Source organism: Gouania willdenowi, chromosome 1 (genome assembly GCF_900634775.1).
Source record: "Gouania willdenowi chromosome 1, fGouWil2.1, whole genome shotgun sequence".
Taxonomy (NCBI): domain Eukaryota; kingdom Metazoa; phylum Chordata; class Actinopteri; order Blenniiformes; family Gobiesocidae; genus Gouania; species Gouania willdenowi.
Window position 1 is genome coordinate 43,915,844 of NC_041044.1, and position 17,018 is coordinate 43,932,861.

Here is a 17,018-nt window from a genome sequence, read left to right on the forward strand (position 1 = left end):
CTCCAGTAAGTGATTGGATGGTGTTATGGTCCCAGTTAAACCCATGGATCAGCTCACGGGAACAACTCAACGGTTTCTCTCTAATGTCTCGGTTCACTTTTCTTCTAAACAGAGAGAATAATTATCAATACGTCTGTGCTCGCTCCTCCTCTCAAACACTAAATATAAACTTAACTTTGGTATTAAAACAGAAAGTGTTAGAATAAAAATTAACAACACCATCATGATGGTCTTTATAGTTAAAGTCACGACTGACGACTTTTAGTCAGCAATGCCCCAAGTTCATTTATACATATATTTATAAATATGATGAAACCTGTGTGAAATCTGACCAGCAATGACTCACATAGTGAGAAATAATTCAGAGAGATTTTATTAACAATATTTAACATTAAAAGAGGGACGAGAATTCACTGTGACTGAAACATTATCAGCACGTATTTCTTTATCTAGTCATGTACTTACTTCTATAGTTAATGATATAGTTACTGAATCAGTTTCCTGTTTGGGTAGTTACATATTGACCTTCTGCTGTAACTCTGTCAAAAATCCTGAACTAATGTGATACAAACACTCCCGTCATTGACAGAAGGATGGTCTTCTTTAGTGCAGAGGTTTCTAACGACAGCTTATCATGTCTGGACTCTTTAAAGACAAACAGAAACGTGTGAATAATCATGTGAATGGTGTTAAATGGTTCACAGGAACCATGTGACAGTCTGTATCTTTAACTCATTCACTGCCAGCCATTTTCAGAACAGCTACAGTACCCCCTCACTGCCAGCCATGTTCAGAGCATTTTGACTGATTTTTTTAAAGACCCACAGAATATTTTGTACTGTGACAATCTGAAATCTGAAACCAGATTCTGAAAGATTAGAGACTCTACTTTTAGCTTGTTTCATTCTTCTGTCATCAGCAGTTGAATAGCAGCAAGCTTCACACAAATCGCCAGTTTGTGACAAAAAGCTGAGAAAAACGGCTTTTTCTGAAAAAATGTATTAGTGACTTTGAAACTAACTAGTGACACCTCAACATTGGTTTCCTTCTATAAAACAACAAAAACAACACTGAGACCGGGCTCTCTCCGTTCCTCTACACGTCATTACCTCCTTTGTCCGGACATGCCGAGTCGACCCACTTGTCCCGGTTTGTTGATCATTTTGTCTCTTGATCGCGACACTCTCAATAGTCCACTTAGTTCCACGCGTGCTCTGGTTGAGTGTGAGCTGCTGGGAAGCTTCACCATCTTCCCTCGTAGCGCCATTTTCTGCTTCGTCCCTGTGCGTCCCTCCTCATCGATGGTGATCATCACGGCTAATCTCTCATTCAAAGGTGCACTGCTGCCACCTACATGCCTCCAGTTGGTCACCATAGTACAAGTCTGCTATTCACAGGAGAACTCTGTCACTGACGTAGCGCCGCGAGCGTTTGGATTTGAAATGACGCATACAGTATATGCGTCAATGGCAGTGAGTGAGTTAAAAAGGAGCTAATCAAAGAAGTGCTAAAAGCACATCAGGAGTATCAATCTAAGCTTTAGAGCAGACATTGATTCCATTTAGTCCTGTTAGTCCTGAACTCAGCTCTGACACCTACTGTATTCAGATCAACCGCCAAAAGCAGGAGAAACGACTCAATCACTCTGTGAGCTGCTGCTTTGTCCTTGGATTTGTTTTTTTACTCCTCCTCATGTTCTGGAGCCAAGGCTGAGGACGCTCAGACACAGCCTGGCCTTGGACGACTTCCTGTGGACAAGAGTCAGAATAAACCACCACATGATGGAAGAGCCAACAGGAAGTTCATCAGAGGAAGGATGACCTTCCTCAGTCAAAGCTCCTGGAGGCAACATCTGCTACTCTATCTATCTATCTATCTATCTATCTATAGTATCTATCTATCTATAGTATCTATCTATCTATCTATAGTATCTATCTATCTATTTATCTATCTATCTATAGTATCTATCTATTTATCTATCTATCTATCTATCTATCTATCTATCTATAGTATCTATCTATCTATAGTATCTATCTATAGTATCTATCTATCTATTTATCTATCTATAGTATCTATCTATTTATCTATCTATCTATAGTATCTATCTATAGTATCTATCTATTTATCTATCTATCTATAGTATCTATCTATAGTATCTATCTATTTATCTATCTATCTATAGTATCTATCTATTTATCTATCTATCTATAGTATCTATCTATTTATCTATCTATAGTATCTATCTATAGTATCTATCTATTTATCTATCTATCTATAGTATCTATCTAGCTATCTATCTATCTATCTATCTATAGTATCTATCTATTTATCTATCTATCTATAGTATCTATCTATTTATCTATCTATCTATCTATCTATCTATCTATCTATCTATCTATCTATCTATCTATCTATCTATCTATCTATCTATCTCATTACCACGGTGATGAGCTGAGGTTGTCTATCTCCCACGTTGCCGTGTCACCTCTCACCTGTGAAACGTTTCATCCTCCTTTTGTTTTTGTGGTCGTTTAATATTTAGACGTCGTCGGTGTCTCTTAACGCCAAATAAATGACATGTGCGACGGCAGCGTTGGCAAAAGTAATTTAGTCGTCGCTCTAATGATACGAGGGAGGAGGGAGAACAACACACGGGGTCAGCGCTTGTTGTCGGTGTTGATTAAACACTATCCGACATACTGTACGTAAGATGGGCTCGTTTTGTAACGGCCTTTAATCAGATGCAAATGATGAGCGTTGAGCGTCTTTGATTCAGAGTAATGTGAAGAAAGGAAGAGGAAACATGAGAGGAAGTTAGATTAGAGGAAGGAAGGAAGCCTCAGGGCGTCTTTTCTCTTTATATTCAGCATCGCCTCAGGCTAAAGGAACCAACCTGGCAACGTCCAGACCAGCTCAGACCAAGGAAAACTGAGCTGCAGCAGAAACAGTTTATAGAAGATTAAAAACTATAAGAAGAATAAAGAAATGAAACATGAGGAAGGACAGAGAGAATTATAGGAAGACGAGCTGATGAAAATCAAACTTACTTCCTTCCTCCTTTTTCTTAATCTTTTCCAATTTTTTATGTTCGACTCCTTTCTTTCTATACTTCTTTCCTTCCCTCCATCATTTCCTTATTTCCTTTATTCCTTCCTTTTTTCCATCCTTTCTTTAAACCCTTAACATCTTCCATCCTTTCCTTATTTTCTTTTCATTCCTTCCTTTCTTCCTTCCTTTACATTTCTTCCTTTCCTTTGTTTCTTTCCATACTTCCTTCCTTCCCTTTCCTTCCTTTCCTTAACTGTCTTCTATCCTTTCCTTATGCTCTTTTCATTCATTCCTTCCTTATTTTCTCTTCCTTCATTCTTTCCTTTCCATCCTTAACTTCCTTCCATCATTTCCTTTTTTCCTTTCCTTCCTTCCTTTCCATTTCTTCATTTACTTCCTTTATTTCCGTACTTCCTCCCAAGATGTTAATCATTTCTGATCAATAATGCCTTTGATATCCAAACCATTCATTTTTAACTAATAATAATAATGCCATATATGTGTATATATATATGTATATACAGTATATCTGTGGGATTCATGTGCTTTGAGCTTTGTTTTTATTCTTGGTGATGTTCTTTCTTCACCTCAGACGTAGCAGACGTAGCGCTGCTCTTTCTGTTTTCTGCACTGGTTGTATTTCTTCTCCATAATGGTTCCAGCTGTTATCTTCTGTCCTCGTGACAAAGTGTTTAACGCTGATGGATCGTCTGCGTCGCTTTGCTCAGGTTTACAAACTTTCAACCATTAAAGAGGCTCTAGTGTCTGCGTGTCTGCTGATATCAATCCATACTTTCATCACTCCTTATTTAATGCACTCGCTAATGTGAACGCCAATGGTTTCTTTATGACTTGGGGTTGAAAACTGAATAAAATACTCAATTTGTATTTCTCTCTCAAGGGTAAACACCACGTAAAGCACAACTACTAATATCAGACTAAAATATGTGCAATACTCAATGAGAGTAACAGTAAAAACGTGTTTTTTTTAGACATTTATTAGCTATATTCTTTCATTTCAAATTCAATTTATACCTTTTTGCAGACTATGTCACACTGGTATAGTCACTTTCTGATTTACTGTTTTCATGGAAAAAATATTTGTGTATGAAAGTATAAATAAAATGTAAAACTGTATGAATAAAAAGTTAAAATGTAAAAAGTATTTAAAAGAATAAAAAAGTGTTTGTATATGTCACATGCCCAAATGTAAATCTGCTCTATATTAGTTTGTTTCAACACTAAATGACTTTTTATCTCCTTTTTTTAGCTAATAGCGCTAACTGCATTCCTGTCAGTCTGTCTATCAGTATAAATCAGGTGGTTTGGACACGTATTCCTAGTTATGGCCTTATTATTATAGAAATTGAATTGAAATAATTCACATTTTTTCTCAATAAATGGTGCCGACGACTCCCTGAAAAGCTACAGATAGGTCGCTCTGCCATATAAGTCAGTGCTTAATTTTAAAATGTAATAATTGGTGACTTATGCCCTGTAATGTATGATTTGTATGCATGCATATAAAAATCAATTACTGAAGTACTTTAGGTAAGGTTTAGCTATATTAATTTGTTTATTTTTTTGTTGTTTTATATATTTTGGTTATGCGTCTTAATTTCTGTAGTTTTGTGTGTTTTTGGAGTAATTTTGTGTATATTTGTATATTATTTTGTTTTTGTTTTTTTTGGAGACACTTCACATTTTGTTTAGCTGCTGTTTTGTGTATTTTGTTGTCATAAATGTAATTTTTTTGTCAAGTTGTGTGTGTTTGGAGTAATCTTGTGTATTTTTGCTGTTTTGTGTGTTTGTTTGAGTCATTTTGTTTATTTGTTGTCTTTGTATGTTTCTCTGTCTTTGGAAACACTTTACTTTTTGTTTTGCTGCTGTTTTGTGTGTTTTGTGGTCATAAATATAATTTGTGTCTAGTCGTGTGTGTTTAGAGTAAATTTGTGTATTCCAATTTTCATTTTGTGTAATTTTCTGTTACTTTTAGTATTTTTCTAGTTGTGTTCTGTGTTTTCAAGTAGAATTGTGCATTTTTGTTGTCATATTGTGGTTTTGTAGGCATTTTTGTGTATCTTTTGCTGCAATTTTGCATTTTTATTTTGTAATTTTATCTTTTTGCTGTGTTTTGGAAAACTTTTTTGCTTTTTCCCACGAGGCTGCACAAAATTAGACTGTGGGCCGCCGTTATATTTACTGAATGGGTTTGGTCCAGAATACATCAGTGACATGTTAGTCAGGTCTCTCAGATCTATGGACACAGGTCAGATAGTGGAGCCCAGAGCTCACAGATCTATGGACACAGGTCAGATAGTGGAGCCCAGAGCTCACAGATCTATGGACACAGGTCAGATAGTGGAGCCCAGAGCTCACAGTAAACATGGTGATGCTGTGTTTAGTTGTTATGCTGCAAAGAAGTAGAACAAACTGCAGCAGAGCTGAAGTCAACATCACATGAAAATTTTTAAATCAAAGTTAAAGTAACTTTTTTTCTCTACTGCATATGATTGAGAGAGAGATTTTTGGTCATGTTGATGATGTCATGTGTTTGTTGATGATTTGAATTGATTTTACTGATGATTTTAAATGTTCTTATTGATTTTAAACAGTTGCATGTTTTATCATGTAAAGCACTTTGCTCTGCTTTACACTAAAGTTCATTGAACACAATCTTTGCTCAACGTATATGTGATGTTGATCAGTAGTAAAGACGTATTTAAGTATAAAGAACTTAACGGGTGTTTTTTGTGTAAAAAAGAGCATTTGTGTGTGAATGTGTAGCATCGTGTGTGTGTGTGTGTGTGCGCGCGTGTGCGTGTGTGTCACTGAGGCGACACGTGAAGCTGTTCACAAGCGTTTCACTCCTCTGGTGCTCCACAAACATCACACGGATGAGAATAAACGGCTGCAAAGACTGGAGACGAGTTGACAGCAGAGCTTCACACACCATCGTGTGTGTGTGTGTGTGTGTGTGTGTGTGTGTGTGTGTGTGTGCTGGAGGAACAAAGACTCTGGATGTGATTAAACGAGGCCATTGAAGGGAAAAGGCTCTGCTCACTGTTCAGTTTTGACACCATTTCAAAAGCCAATTTCAGTTTACAACTACTTAATACTGTTAACAAAGTAGAGACGTTTTCCCCCAAACATTCATTATTTTTAAAGATTCACCTTAAAATGACTCCGTTTGTTTGTGTGAAAAGTGCTGAATTGGGAACATATGAGTAACAAGTATCCAAACCACCACAATAGCATGTAGGCCTGTGACTGTGAGTTATTTATTGGTTTTATATATAAATATACGTTGGAAAATAAGGTACAAGGACTAAAAACTGACTTAAAATAGAACCAAAAAAAGACTTAAAGGACCAAGAACAGACAAAAAGAACAGAATTACATTAAGAACCTGCCATAAACTCACAAAAAAAAACTAAAAAGAGAGAAAGAATGAAAACAAAATAAAATTGACCAAAAACTGAATAAAAACAAACCAAAACAGAAAAAAAGAGCAAGTACATGTTAAAAACAGCTACAAAACAAAACTAAAGGACCAAAATAATATGAAAATACCAAATTTTAAAAAATGAAATAACAGACTCAAAACAAAAAAAATAAAAATTGCCAAATTTAAACAGGAAAGAAACAGACTCAAAACAAAAGGACCAAAAACAGAATAAAAATAAAAACAAGACCAAAAATTGAATAAAAAAAGATAAAAAAAACAACCAAAAAAACTCACAAAAAAAGACCAAATGAGACTTGAATAATAAAAACATACTAAGAAAAAGACAAATATCAGAATAAAAACAGATTTAACCAACAAAATAGGGTCTAAAACATTAAAAACAAACTCAAAGGACCTAAAACATATTTAAAAAACTGACCAAATTAGACTAGATGAACCAAAATCTGCCTAAAAACAGACGAAGGATCAAAAACATACTAACAAAAAAACACATCTGAATAAAAACAACAAAATGATTCCTAAATGATTAACACAGACTCTCATTGTAATGTGAAGAAACTGTTTAATATGCGTTACATTAATGCTCACTGGATTTTACATGTATTTTCTTTTATGCTCCCTTTTGTAATTTTTGTGTTTTTATTATTCATTGTATTCGACATAATCTCATATTGTATTTTATTTAAGTACTTGTTATTTTAGCCTCGTTTTTTTTTCGCACCAACACAAATTCCTCGTAAATATAAATGTACTTGGCAATGAAAACCAATTCTGATTCTAAAACATATCAAAAACACACTAAAGGGACCAAAAATAGACCCAAAAGTGCTAAAAGTGCACTAAAAACACAAAAACTGACCAAATTAAACTAGACAACCAAAATATGTCTAAAATATACTAACAAAAAGACAAATATCAAATTATAAGTAACAAAATAATTGCTAAAATATATCAAAAACAGACTAAAGGGACCTAAAATAGATGAAAAAAGGACTAAAACTGGGCCTAAAATACAAAAAACAGAAAAAGGAAATGAAAGCATATAAGTTTAGTAAAGGGTTAGTTATGCTATGGTGCGACTCGTATGTTATAAATCACTATAATAGTGGACAAGGAGGTTGTTCTTTTATATATTTTTATATGGTGGAACAGTTGTTTTTGTCTGTGGGTGAAACGTGCACGAAGAACTAATGCAGTTTGGGAATAAGGAAATAAAGCAGCGTGTAGAACTAATGCAGTATAGAAATAAAGCGGCGCTTTAATTAAAGTGTGGTCTTCTGTGCTGAGATGGTTCCTTGTCTTTATCCTCAGTAATGAAACGCTGTGAAGGATGGTTCCCCCGCAGAGACGCGTCATCACGTGATGTGAGGAAAACAAATAGTGGTGAAGCCCCGCAGAACGCCATGCAGCCTGCGCTGATACTCAGCGTTTCACGTTTGTTTATTCAGCCCCGGGAAATGATAATTGCTGTTTGTTTTTGCATGTTTGGGAGTTTTGGATGCGTGATGATAGTTTCCCTCCTGCGTCCAAGGACAATTACCCAACATTGGGGGAGATACGAGTGTTTGCTCGCAGCAAAGTCAGAGTTGTGATTAAAAAGGAATAATGGGCTGATGTTTTAAAGCGACGCAGCGGTGGCGGCTGATCCTCGCCTTCAGCATCCGTACGTTTATTAAAGGCCTTCAATGGTTCTGCTTTGAACTCAACTCTTTATCCTCTGGAGCCGTGTCTGCTGTGAAGGCTCTGGATCCATCCCGTTCTGCTTTTATTCCTTCGCCTTTGCACTTTGCAGAACCATTATCTGTTCACTTTCCACCTTATTGTTGGAGGTAAATATAATAATCTGTTTGGCTCACCGGTAAATACGTTTCAAACACAAAACATATTCACTTTCCTCTCAAATATAACCTTAAAACAAAGTGTTTTGCTGCAAAATAAAAACCCTTAAAGTGACTTTGTCGACATTAAATTAATATTTATATATTTATCTGGAGGTGACTGACATTTTCTCAGTTCTCTAAGGACCAAAAACACAATATAAGCAGACAAAGTGACCAAAAAACAGTTATAAATTAACAAATACAGACTGAAAATAGACTGAAAGAACAAAAAGCAAACACAAAACGGACATTAATTAGGGATGTAACGATTTACTCGACTCCCGATACGATTCGAGTCACGATACTGGGTTCACGATACGATTCTCTCACGGTTTATTTTACAAAATGGGACTGTAGACTAATGATTACAGAAAAATATTCCTTTATTTTTTTTTGCAGGGGGGGAAACGAGAAAATACTGTAATATTTTCATTGTCAAATGAATCCTTTGATAAAGTATTCAAAACAATGCAATTTAACTAAAAATAAATCTTGAATAAAGGAATAATACAAATGAACAAGAAGCCTATTCATTTAAATTCTAGTTCTATAGTAAACAATGCAAAACTGCATAATAGTTATTTTTCTTTTTAAAAGTGCAACTAAAAATGTTTTTTGTGCCTTAACAATTGGACTTTAAAAAAAAAAAAAGATTTTAAATTATCAAAAATAGACCAAATCAGACTGAAAACAGAAAAAAATGGCAATTAAAAAGGACTAAAAAGTAAAAACCGAGATAAATGACCAAAATTAAGAGCAAAACAGACAAAAATACAACTAAAGGACTAAAAACAGACAAAATGACCCCAAAAAAAACTGAAAACAGACAAAAAGGACTAAAAACAGACATTACATTTCCAAAAATAGACCAAAACAGACAAAAACGACAAAGTACTAAAAACAGACATAAATGACCAAATGCAAATTAAAAATTGACAGAAGGAACCAAAAACAAAAAAAAAGACTGAAAACAGGAAAAAAGGACATTAAATGACCAAAACAGACAAATTGGCAAAAAAGGACTAAAAACAGACTGAAAATTGACTGAAAGAACCAAAAACAAACTGAAAACAGACAAAAACACAAAAAATAGACTAAAATTGGACTAAAACAGTGTGAAAGAACTGAAAACAGAATAAATGAGTAATATATATTTTTAGGAGGAGAAATAATACATATTGATTATTACTATTAGTAGTGTATCATTACCTCAGTGCTGCTTTTCTTTCTTTTCACATTTTGATTCTCACAGTTGTCAATTCACAAACAGGTTTTAATTTTTAATTCATTCATAATAATTAAATATATTATTTTTGAGAATTATGTTTTATCATTAGAAATTATATAATATTTATAAACAGAATTCAATGTTTTTAAAACCTATTTTATAGTTTTATTTCCTGCTGAAAGTGTTTAATCCGTGCGTTTATGGAATGGATCCTGTTGATCATTAAGGAAGAGGAAGAGGCCGTTACGCTCGTCTGCACATCTCCACGTCTCCACGCTGTCAGCGGTGACGCTGGGCGCGGTGCTGGTGTTCTGGCGCCGTGGGCCTAATTGGCGCTCAGTGATGGAGCATATGCACTTTCCAGTGAGAGCCCATCTGACAGGGCCTCACTCCATATGTGGCCGACAGACGGGCATGTACGCACGCACGCACACACACGCTGCCCTTCAAATAACAAAATAACCATGCCAAGTCACCCGGCCTCCATCCACACTTAGAGCCCTACACACACACACACACACATTCATTCATGTCATTTAAAGAGAAAAAGTTAATCAAAAACTACAATGAAGCACTGTCCCCTTCAAAATAAGAGCACACACTCAGTTACCAACATTTTTGTCAGGACATAACACTCTTAGGTCCTGACCCACAGTTTTAGAGTGAAATCATCAGCTGTATCTGGCAACCCTGACATGTTGGTGCATGGAAGAAGTGAACGAGCAAGAAACAGAAGACAGACGTTACTCATATATGGCACATTATATATATATATATATATATAACATTATATTAGAACTGGGTATAGACTCAGCTCCAATATACCTAGCTCTAATATACCTAGCTCTAATATACCTAGCTCTAATATACCCAGCTCCAATATACCTAGCTCTAATATACCCAGCTCCAATATACCTAGCTCTAATATACCTAGCACTAATGTACCTAGCTCTAATATACCTAGCTCTAATATACCTAGCTCTAATGTACCCAGCTCTATTATACCCAGCTCCAATATACCTAGCACTAATATACCCAGCTCTAATTTACCCAGCATTAATATACTCAACTCTAAAATACCCAGCTCTAATACAAAGAGCTTTAATATACCTGCTTTAATTTACCCAACTCTAATACACCTATGACTTATTTACCCAGCCCTAATATCCCTGCCGTTTTGTTTTTGTTTGTAGTCCAATTAATTTTAAAATTCAGATAAATAGTGTCAACATAACGCGGGAAAGTTTCACGCAATAACATTACCAGATATATATATAGGTATAAGGGTATGTTGTTGTTAACTTTTTGCGTAACTTTTTCTACACACCCTGACAGAGGACCAATCCCTTACACACACACACACACACACACACACACACTGCGGTGCTATTCTGAGATCGCGGCCAGAGGAAAAGGCTGTGCAGTGAATCCAGCCTCCAGCTGGGCGTCTAAATGCTCGCTCATCAGCATGCAAAGGTCTCGTCTGGACATTAAAGGTTATTCATTCCCCAGGCTGACTAACCCCCCCCCCACCCCCCACCCCTCTGAACACACACCAGCTCTTCCTCAAACTCTTCTCTCTGCTTCTCGTGCTGGTCGTCGTGGTTGTTCTCCTGCTGGTTATTTTCCTTACAGATGTTGCAGATGTTGGTGAATATTTAATAAACCCAATCACAGGAGCCCCCACCTCGTCGTCTAATTTCACTACCCAACATGCATCTGTTCCTCTCACACTAACAGGAACCCCCCGCACCGCCGCAACTTTTTCACAAAGTCGACTCAATGACGAACCCTTGGATCACACACTCTGCTGAGTCATGATCTGAACACCCACACGCTACTGTTGTGTTCCTGCTGAGTCATTTTTGCAAAGTCACAGTTTGAACATCACAGTCTGTCTGAGCTTTGTTCCAGTCATGGTTCAAACCATGACTCAACAGCTAGCTGTGGTGTTCATACCATGACTCAGCAATCAGTTTTTCCACAATATTCAATAAATATTAAACTATAATCATATAAATCCAACTATTAGACACTCGTGCTTTATTGAATAATGCACTGCTTGTTTTTAATGCTGTTGTGCATTCTAAGTTCCTGGTAAAATTTCAGCTAAAAATGTAGAACTGGGCTTTACACTGATCTGATCGGCTAATTAATGTGATCGGCTGCAATGTCTTAATTTGCCGATCTGATCAATGAGGTCATTGTCGTGATGAAACCTTCTGTAGATACTTATTGTCGTTGTTTGCTTTACATGACACGGCTTTATTTCACTCATATTTGTGCACAAAGTTTGGGCGGTATCCACATTATGATACCGTTATACCGCCTCCGTGTGTGTGTGTGTGTGTGTGTGTGTGTGTGTGTGTGTGTGTGTGTGTGTGTGTGTGTGTGTGTGTGTGTGTGTGTGTGTGTGTGTGTGTGTGTGTGTGTGTGTGTGTGTGTGTGTGTGTGTGCCAATCTGACCCGGCGCCAAAGACAGCAGTGGATCTATTTCCATAATCCACGTATCAAATATAAGGATAATCCATGTTCTTGTGCAGAAAAAGGATTGATTGGATAGCGTAAGCCCGTCTTCATTCATTCGCTCTCTGCTCTGAGGACAGCACACTTAAGCAGCCGTTGCTGGACATAGAGTCATGTTTAGGCTCTAAATAAATTGTATTTTTATAATTCATCTTTATCTCCTATATACTGTAAGTGCTTTGCATTGTCTTTTCAAACGGTATTGAAACTGATACCGTTGCTATTTTGTGACACTGCGGTAAACGGTAATACCGTATTACCACCCAAGCCTAGGTGGTGGACGCAGAAGCGCACGTGTTTGTGTGTGTACGCCTCACCTCCGCTGTGCACCTGTGAATACACACTATAAGAAACAGCAGGTTTTGCGATGGCACAGTCAGGAAATATGTGTTTGCTGCTAATGCTAATGCTAATGCTGATGGAGGTTTCACGTAGTTCCAGTGTGGTCTGTCTCCATAGCTTCATCTCCAATTCTCTTGTAGTTGAAGCTATCTTCAGCGTCGGCGTTGACTCCCTCGCTGCACAGCAGTCATTGATATGGGACTCTGGATCGGTGAGATTGGCAATTGTGTAAAGCATATATAGAACCCTCTGAAACACTAAAGTAAAGTAAAAGTTTCATTAATTTTATTGTTCTATTGTATTATTTAGTTAATTGTTTTTATTTAGATTATGAAGCACACTGTGTATATTGGACGGTGATTAACGGCCTGCGTGCGCATGCCTCTGCTACAGGAGAGCAACACTCACGGACACAGAGGCACATTAATTACTGCTGCTTGATTTACATTATGTTTGATTTGTAATTGTTACACTAGAACTCTATAGTGCATGTGTTGTTCATGTGCGCGCAGCAGCCTCCGTGTGGGCTGCTGTAAGTGTCACTGTGTTGTTGCTGCTGCTGAGGTGTGTGCACATAGAGAGAGAGAAGCACTGCAGTAATATGCTTTTAACAGAGCATGTTATATTACTGTGATGTTGCTGTCTGGCTAACGTTAGCTTGTTAGCTCCTCTGAGGGAGGGACTTTGGAAGTTTGGAGGCAGGGCAAGAGAGCAGCGGGGAGGGGGGGATCTGAGAGTTGCGGACTGCACCTTTAACAGTTCGTGTGTCTTTGGAGTTAGTATGTAATGTGCTGTGGTTTTGTGTTTTTGTTGTCATTTTGTTTGTTTAGGTGGTTGTTTGTTGTTGTCATTTTGTGTATTTTTGGAATTTTTGTGCATTTTGCGGTGGAGTTGTGTGTTCATCGCTAACACCGCAGGCTGTTCACGCACTAAGGAATGTTTGGGATGGATCTGATTTCACTAAGTTTAGGATCAATACAGTTCACTGTGATGTAACGTTATCACCAGGAAAAACAAGTAAAAACTGTTTATGCAGAGGAATCATATTTCAAATGAAGTTTGCACTGCTCAAACTTACTGCAGATGATTAATGTGGAGTGAAACGTTAGCAACAATATGAAGATGATGATGTAGTGCTTTAGAACAGAGAGGGGGGAGGGGGACCCCTTTATCACTAAACTGTCAACGTCTGATCCAAGGGACACATTATTTGTTGTCATTTTATGTTTTGGGAATTAGTTATTTTTTTGCTCATTTGTGGATTTCTGCTGTTGTCGTTTTGTTTTTGTTGTCGTCTTGCATTTAAAAAAAAATCTTTTTTGTGTATTTTTGCAGTTTTATATGTATTTTTGAAGTTTGTAATGTAATTTTATGTAGGTTTGTGTGTTTTTGTTGTCGTTTTGCATTTTTTAAAATAAGATTTTGTAGTTTTGTATGCTTTTCTTTTGTTTTGTGTATGTTTGCAGTTCTCTTTTCAGTATTTTTGCGATTTTGTGTAGTTTTTTGATGTGTGTGTTTCTTGCGTGTGTGTGTGTGTGTTGTTACAGCTTTGTTTCGGTTCCATCTGACGTTCTGTTGGTTCTCTTGTGATATTTACGCTGCTTTTCACTGGGAAGCATTCCGTGTTTATTTGAGTGTTTTTCCTGTTGTGTTTCAGTCAGAGAAGTCGGTTGATTCCTGCTTATTTTGCCTTCAGAGCTTCAGAGAAACATTTACAGCTCCTTCCATTAAAGGCTCAGTGGGCGGAGTTTATAGAAACCATCATGGCTTCCTACCTGTTGCACTAACGGGTCTTTCTGTTCTGCAGGTGATCCTGATGCTGACCAAACTCTTCGACTTCAACCTCAACAGTGTCACTGAGAGTTCGTTATGGAGGTGAGCGGCTCACGCTAACACGCTAACACTGCACGCTCCCAAAGCCAAACACGCTCAGTAAATTGGTCCAAAGGGACGTGGTTGTTTGCTCTGTGTTTGGAGAACAGCAGCCATCAGCACTCACTGGGAACTGTCCAATCAGAGTAGGTTACCTTTGACCCGATGGTTAGCGGTTAGCGGCTAGCCTCTCCTGGAGCATGGCTAGCATATATGAGCCTTCTCAATGTAATTTTGATAGACTGTAGTATATTATTCTCTCACACATCTCGCTCTGAAATGAATTTATTTTAATTTCACAACAGGAAACAAAGAAAAACAATATTGGATCAACATTTTATATTCTGCATCCTGGACTTAAATCAAAGATACTAATTATAATGGCTGAAAGTCAGACACACATGAACACATCCAGTATGTAGAGACAGAACAACAACAAAATGACACAAAAAAACACACAAAACCAAAAACAAATACACAAAACAACATAAATGCATAAAATGAGAAAAACATTTCCAAAACAACTGAAAAAGAAACAACATCACGATAAATATCCCAAAATGACTTAAAAATGCATAAAACGATATAAAGAACCAAGTCAACAACAGAAAAACACGAAATGACACAAAAAACACAAAACAACAACTAAAGTTAAATTAATAAAATGGCAAAAAACACAACAAATTGCTTCCAAAACCTGCATAAAGACACAGCGTCTCATGTGAGGATGGTCACGTGTGTTTTTCATATTTAAAGCAGATTTGTGTCTCTGCTCTGAGGCCGAGGACAGACACGTTTGGGTGAAACAGGAGATGAAACATGATGAATTCATTTCTTCCTAAAGCTCAAACTGAGGCACAGCGACGCTAACCTCCATGAATCACACTGAGAATTTATCACAGTTGATGAATAGGCCAATATTTTTACTAGATAATAAAGCTGCCACTAAGAACGCTGAGGATAAATGAACGTCCCAGCTCGGTTCGGCTCAGCTCCTCAGAGTCCTTGAACAAAGTGAAAGAATGTGTGTTTTTCTTCTTCATGTAAAGAAACCACCCAGTTTAACTCCCAACACTCCCAGTCACATTTCACCTATAACACAGGGGGCATTATTCACACTGTCTACACATATACCATATATACAGTAAGTGTAGTGCTCAGCATTGCTGGGTGTTGTTTAGCAGCCTGTGACTTTGATCTTAACAGGGCCAAAAAACCAGTGATTTTCTGATCCAAGAGTCACATGATCAGCGTTGATGTCAACATTTAGAATAACAACCAATCAGATCAAGGAGTTATGTGTGTTAGTGAACTCATTTTATTTCTGTTGTTTTGTTAATTTTTGTTGTTTTCTGTTTTTAGTCATGTGTATTTATGTCTTTTTGTTTGTTGTTTTGGAAATATTTATGTCATTTTGTGTATTTTTCTTCTTGTTTTATGTATTTTTTGTGTGGTTTTGTGCATTTTTCTTGTTTTTTTGTTGTTGTTTTCTGTGTTTTTAAGTCATTGTGGGTAGGTGCTTGTCATTTTGTTTGTTTTTGATGTTTTTTTGGTAATATTTTTGTCATTTTGTGTATTTTTGTTGGTTGTTTTGTGTGTGTTTGTGTTTTTTCTCCCCCTAGTCATTTTATGTATTTTTGGTTTTCATTTTGTATCTATTTAAAAAAATATTTTTCTTTATTTTTCTTTGAAACAACCAAGAGTTATTTCTGTTATTTTTGTTTTGCTTCTTTTTGTTTTTAAGTCATTTTGGGTATTCTCTTGTCATTTTTTGTATTTCTGTCGTTTCGTGTGTATTTCTTTGTTTTTGAGTATTTTTGTTTGTTTAGTGTTTTGTGTATTTTTTGTTTTTCATTTTGTATTTAGATATTTTTTGGTGTATTTTTCTGTGATATTGAAGTCATTTTGTGTATTTCTGTTGTTGTGTTTGTCATTTTGTTTGTTTTGATGTTGTTTTCGTGTGTTTCTGTTCCCTTGTGTGTTTTGTTCATTATGTGTATTTTTTATTTTATGTTTGTTTTTTATTCTTTTGTGCGTGTGTGTTTTTTTTTTTAGTTTTCTGCATTTATGTATGATTCAGATGTCTTTTTTTTTCTATTTTTGTTGTCTTTTTTTTATATTTTAGAGTCATTTGGTGTATTTTTGTTGTTGTTTTGTATACTTTTACAAAAGTAGACTAATGGCCATATGTGGGCCCCCGGGCCGACTGTTGCCTATGCCTGCTATGGTAGGATGTCTGCCATGTCAAAAGGAACATTTAGGAATAATCGTCTGCAGATCTGCACTGTGTGACATGTGATGCTCTCCGTTTCCATGGATACGGGCCTATATGTCAGCTCAGGTGTGGGGACAAGGGGATGAAACCATATAATGAGGATTTATAATCATTTATCCTCTATAATCTGCAGACTTATCCAGCTTTTCATTTCTGTCCTTAGCTTTTAACCCTAAACATCACAAACTTCTTCTTCTTTATGAGATCAGAGCCTTTTCTAAGAGCTGAGAAATGATGTTGAGCTCAGTGCGGGTTTGATACTGAGCTGATGCCTGTGAACATGAACATGATGGAGAGAGAGTGTAGATGTGGAGGAGAAGGAGGGAGGATTTAACCCACCACCGATCTTTAGAGCTACTGTGTGAGCGCGCTCAGAGT

The 17,018-nt window shown here is 36.6% G+C and overlaps 1 protein-coding gene across 1 annotated transcript in view; it reads left to right on the top strand.

Moving 5' to 3' along the window:
- Positions 1–17,018, top strand: part of sorcs1 (sortilin-related VPS10 domain containing receptor 1) — a 183,795-nt gene that overhangs the window by 74,267 nt on the left and 92,510 nt on the right. The window contains 1 exon segment of the mRNA XM_028443367.1: positions 14,301–14,368. Within this exon segment, the coding sequence (XP_028299168.1) occupies positions 14,301–14,368 (68 nt within the window).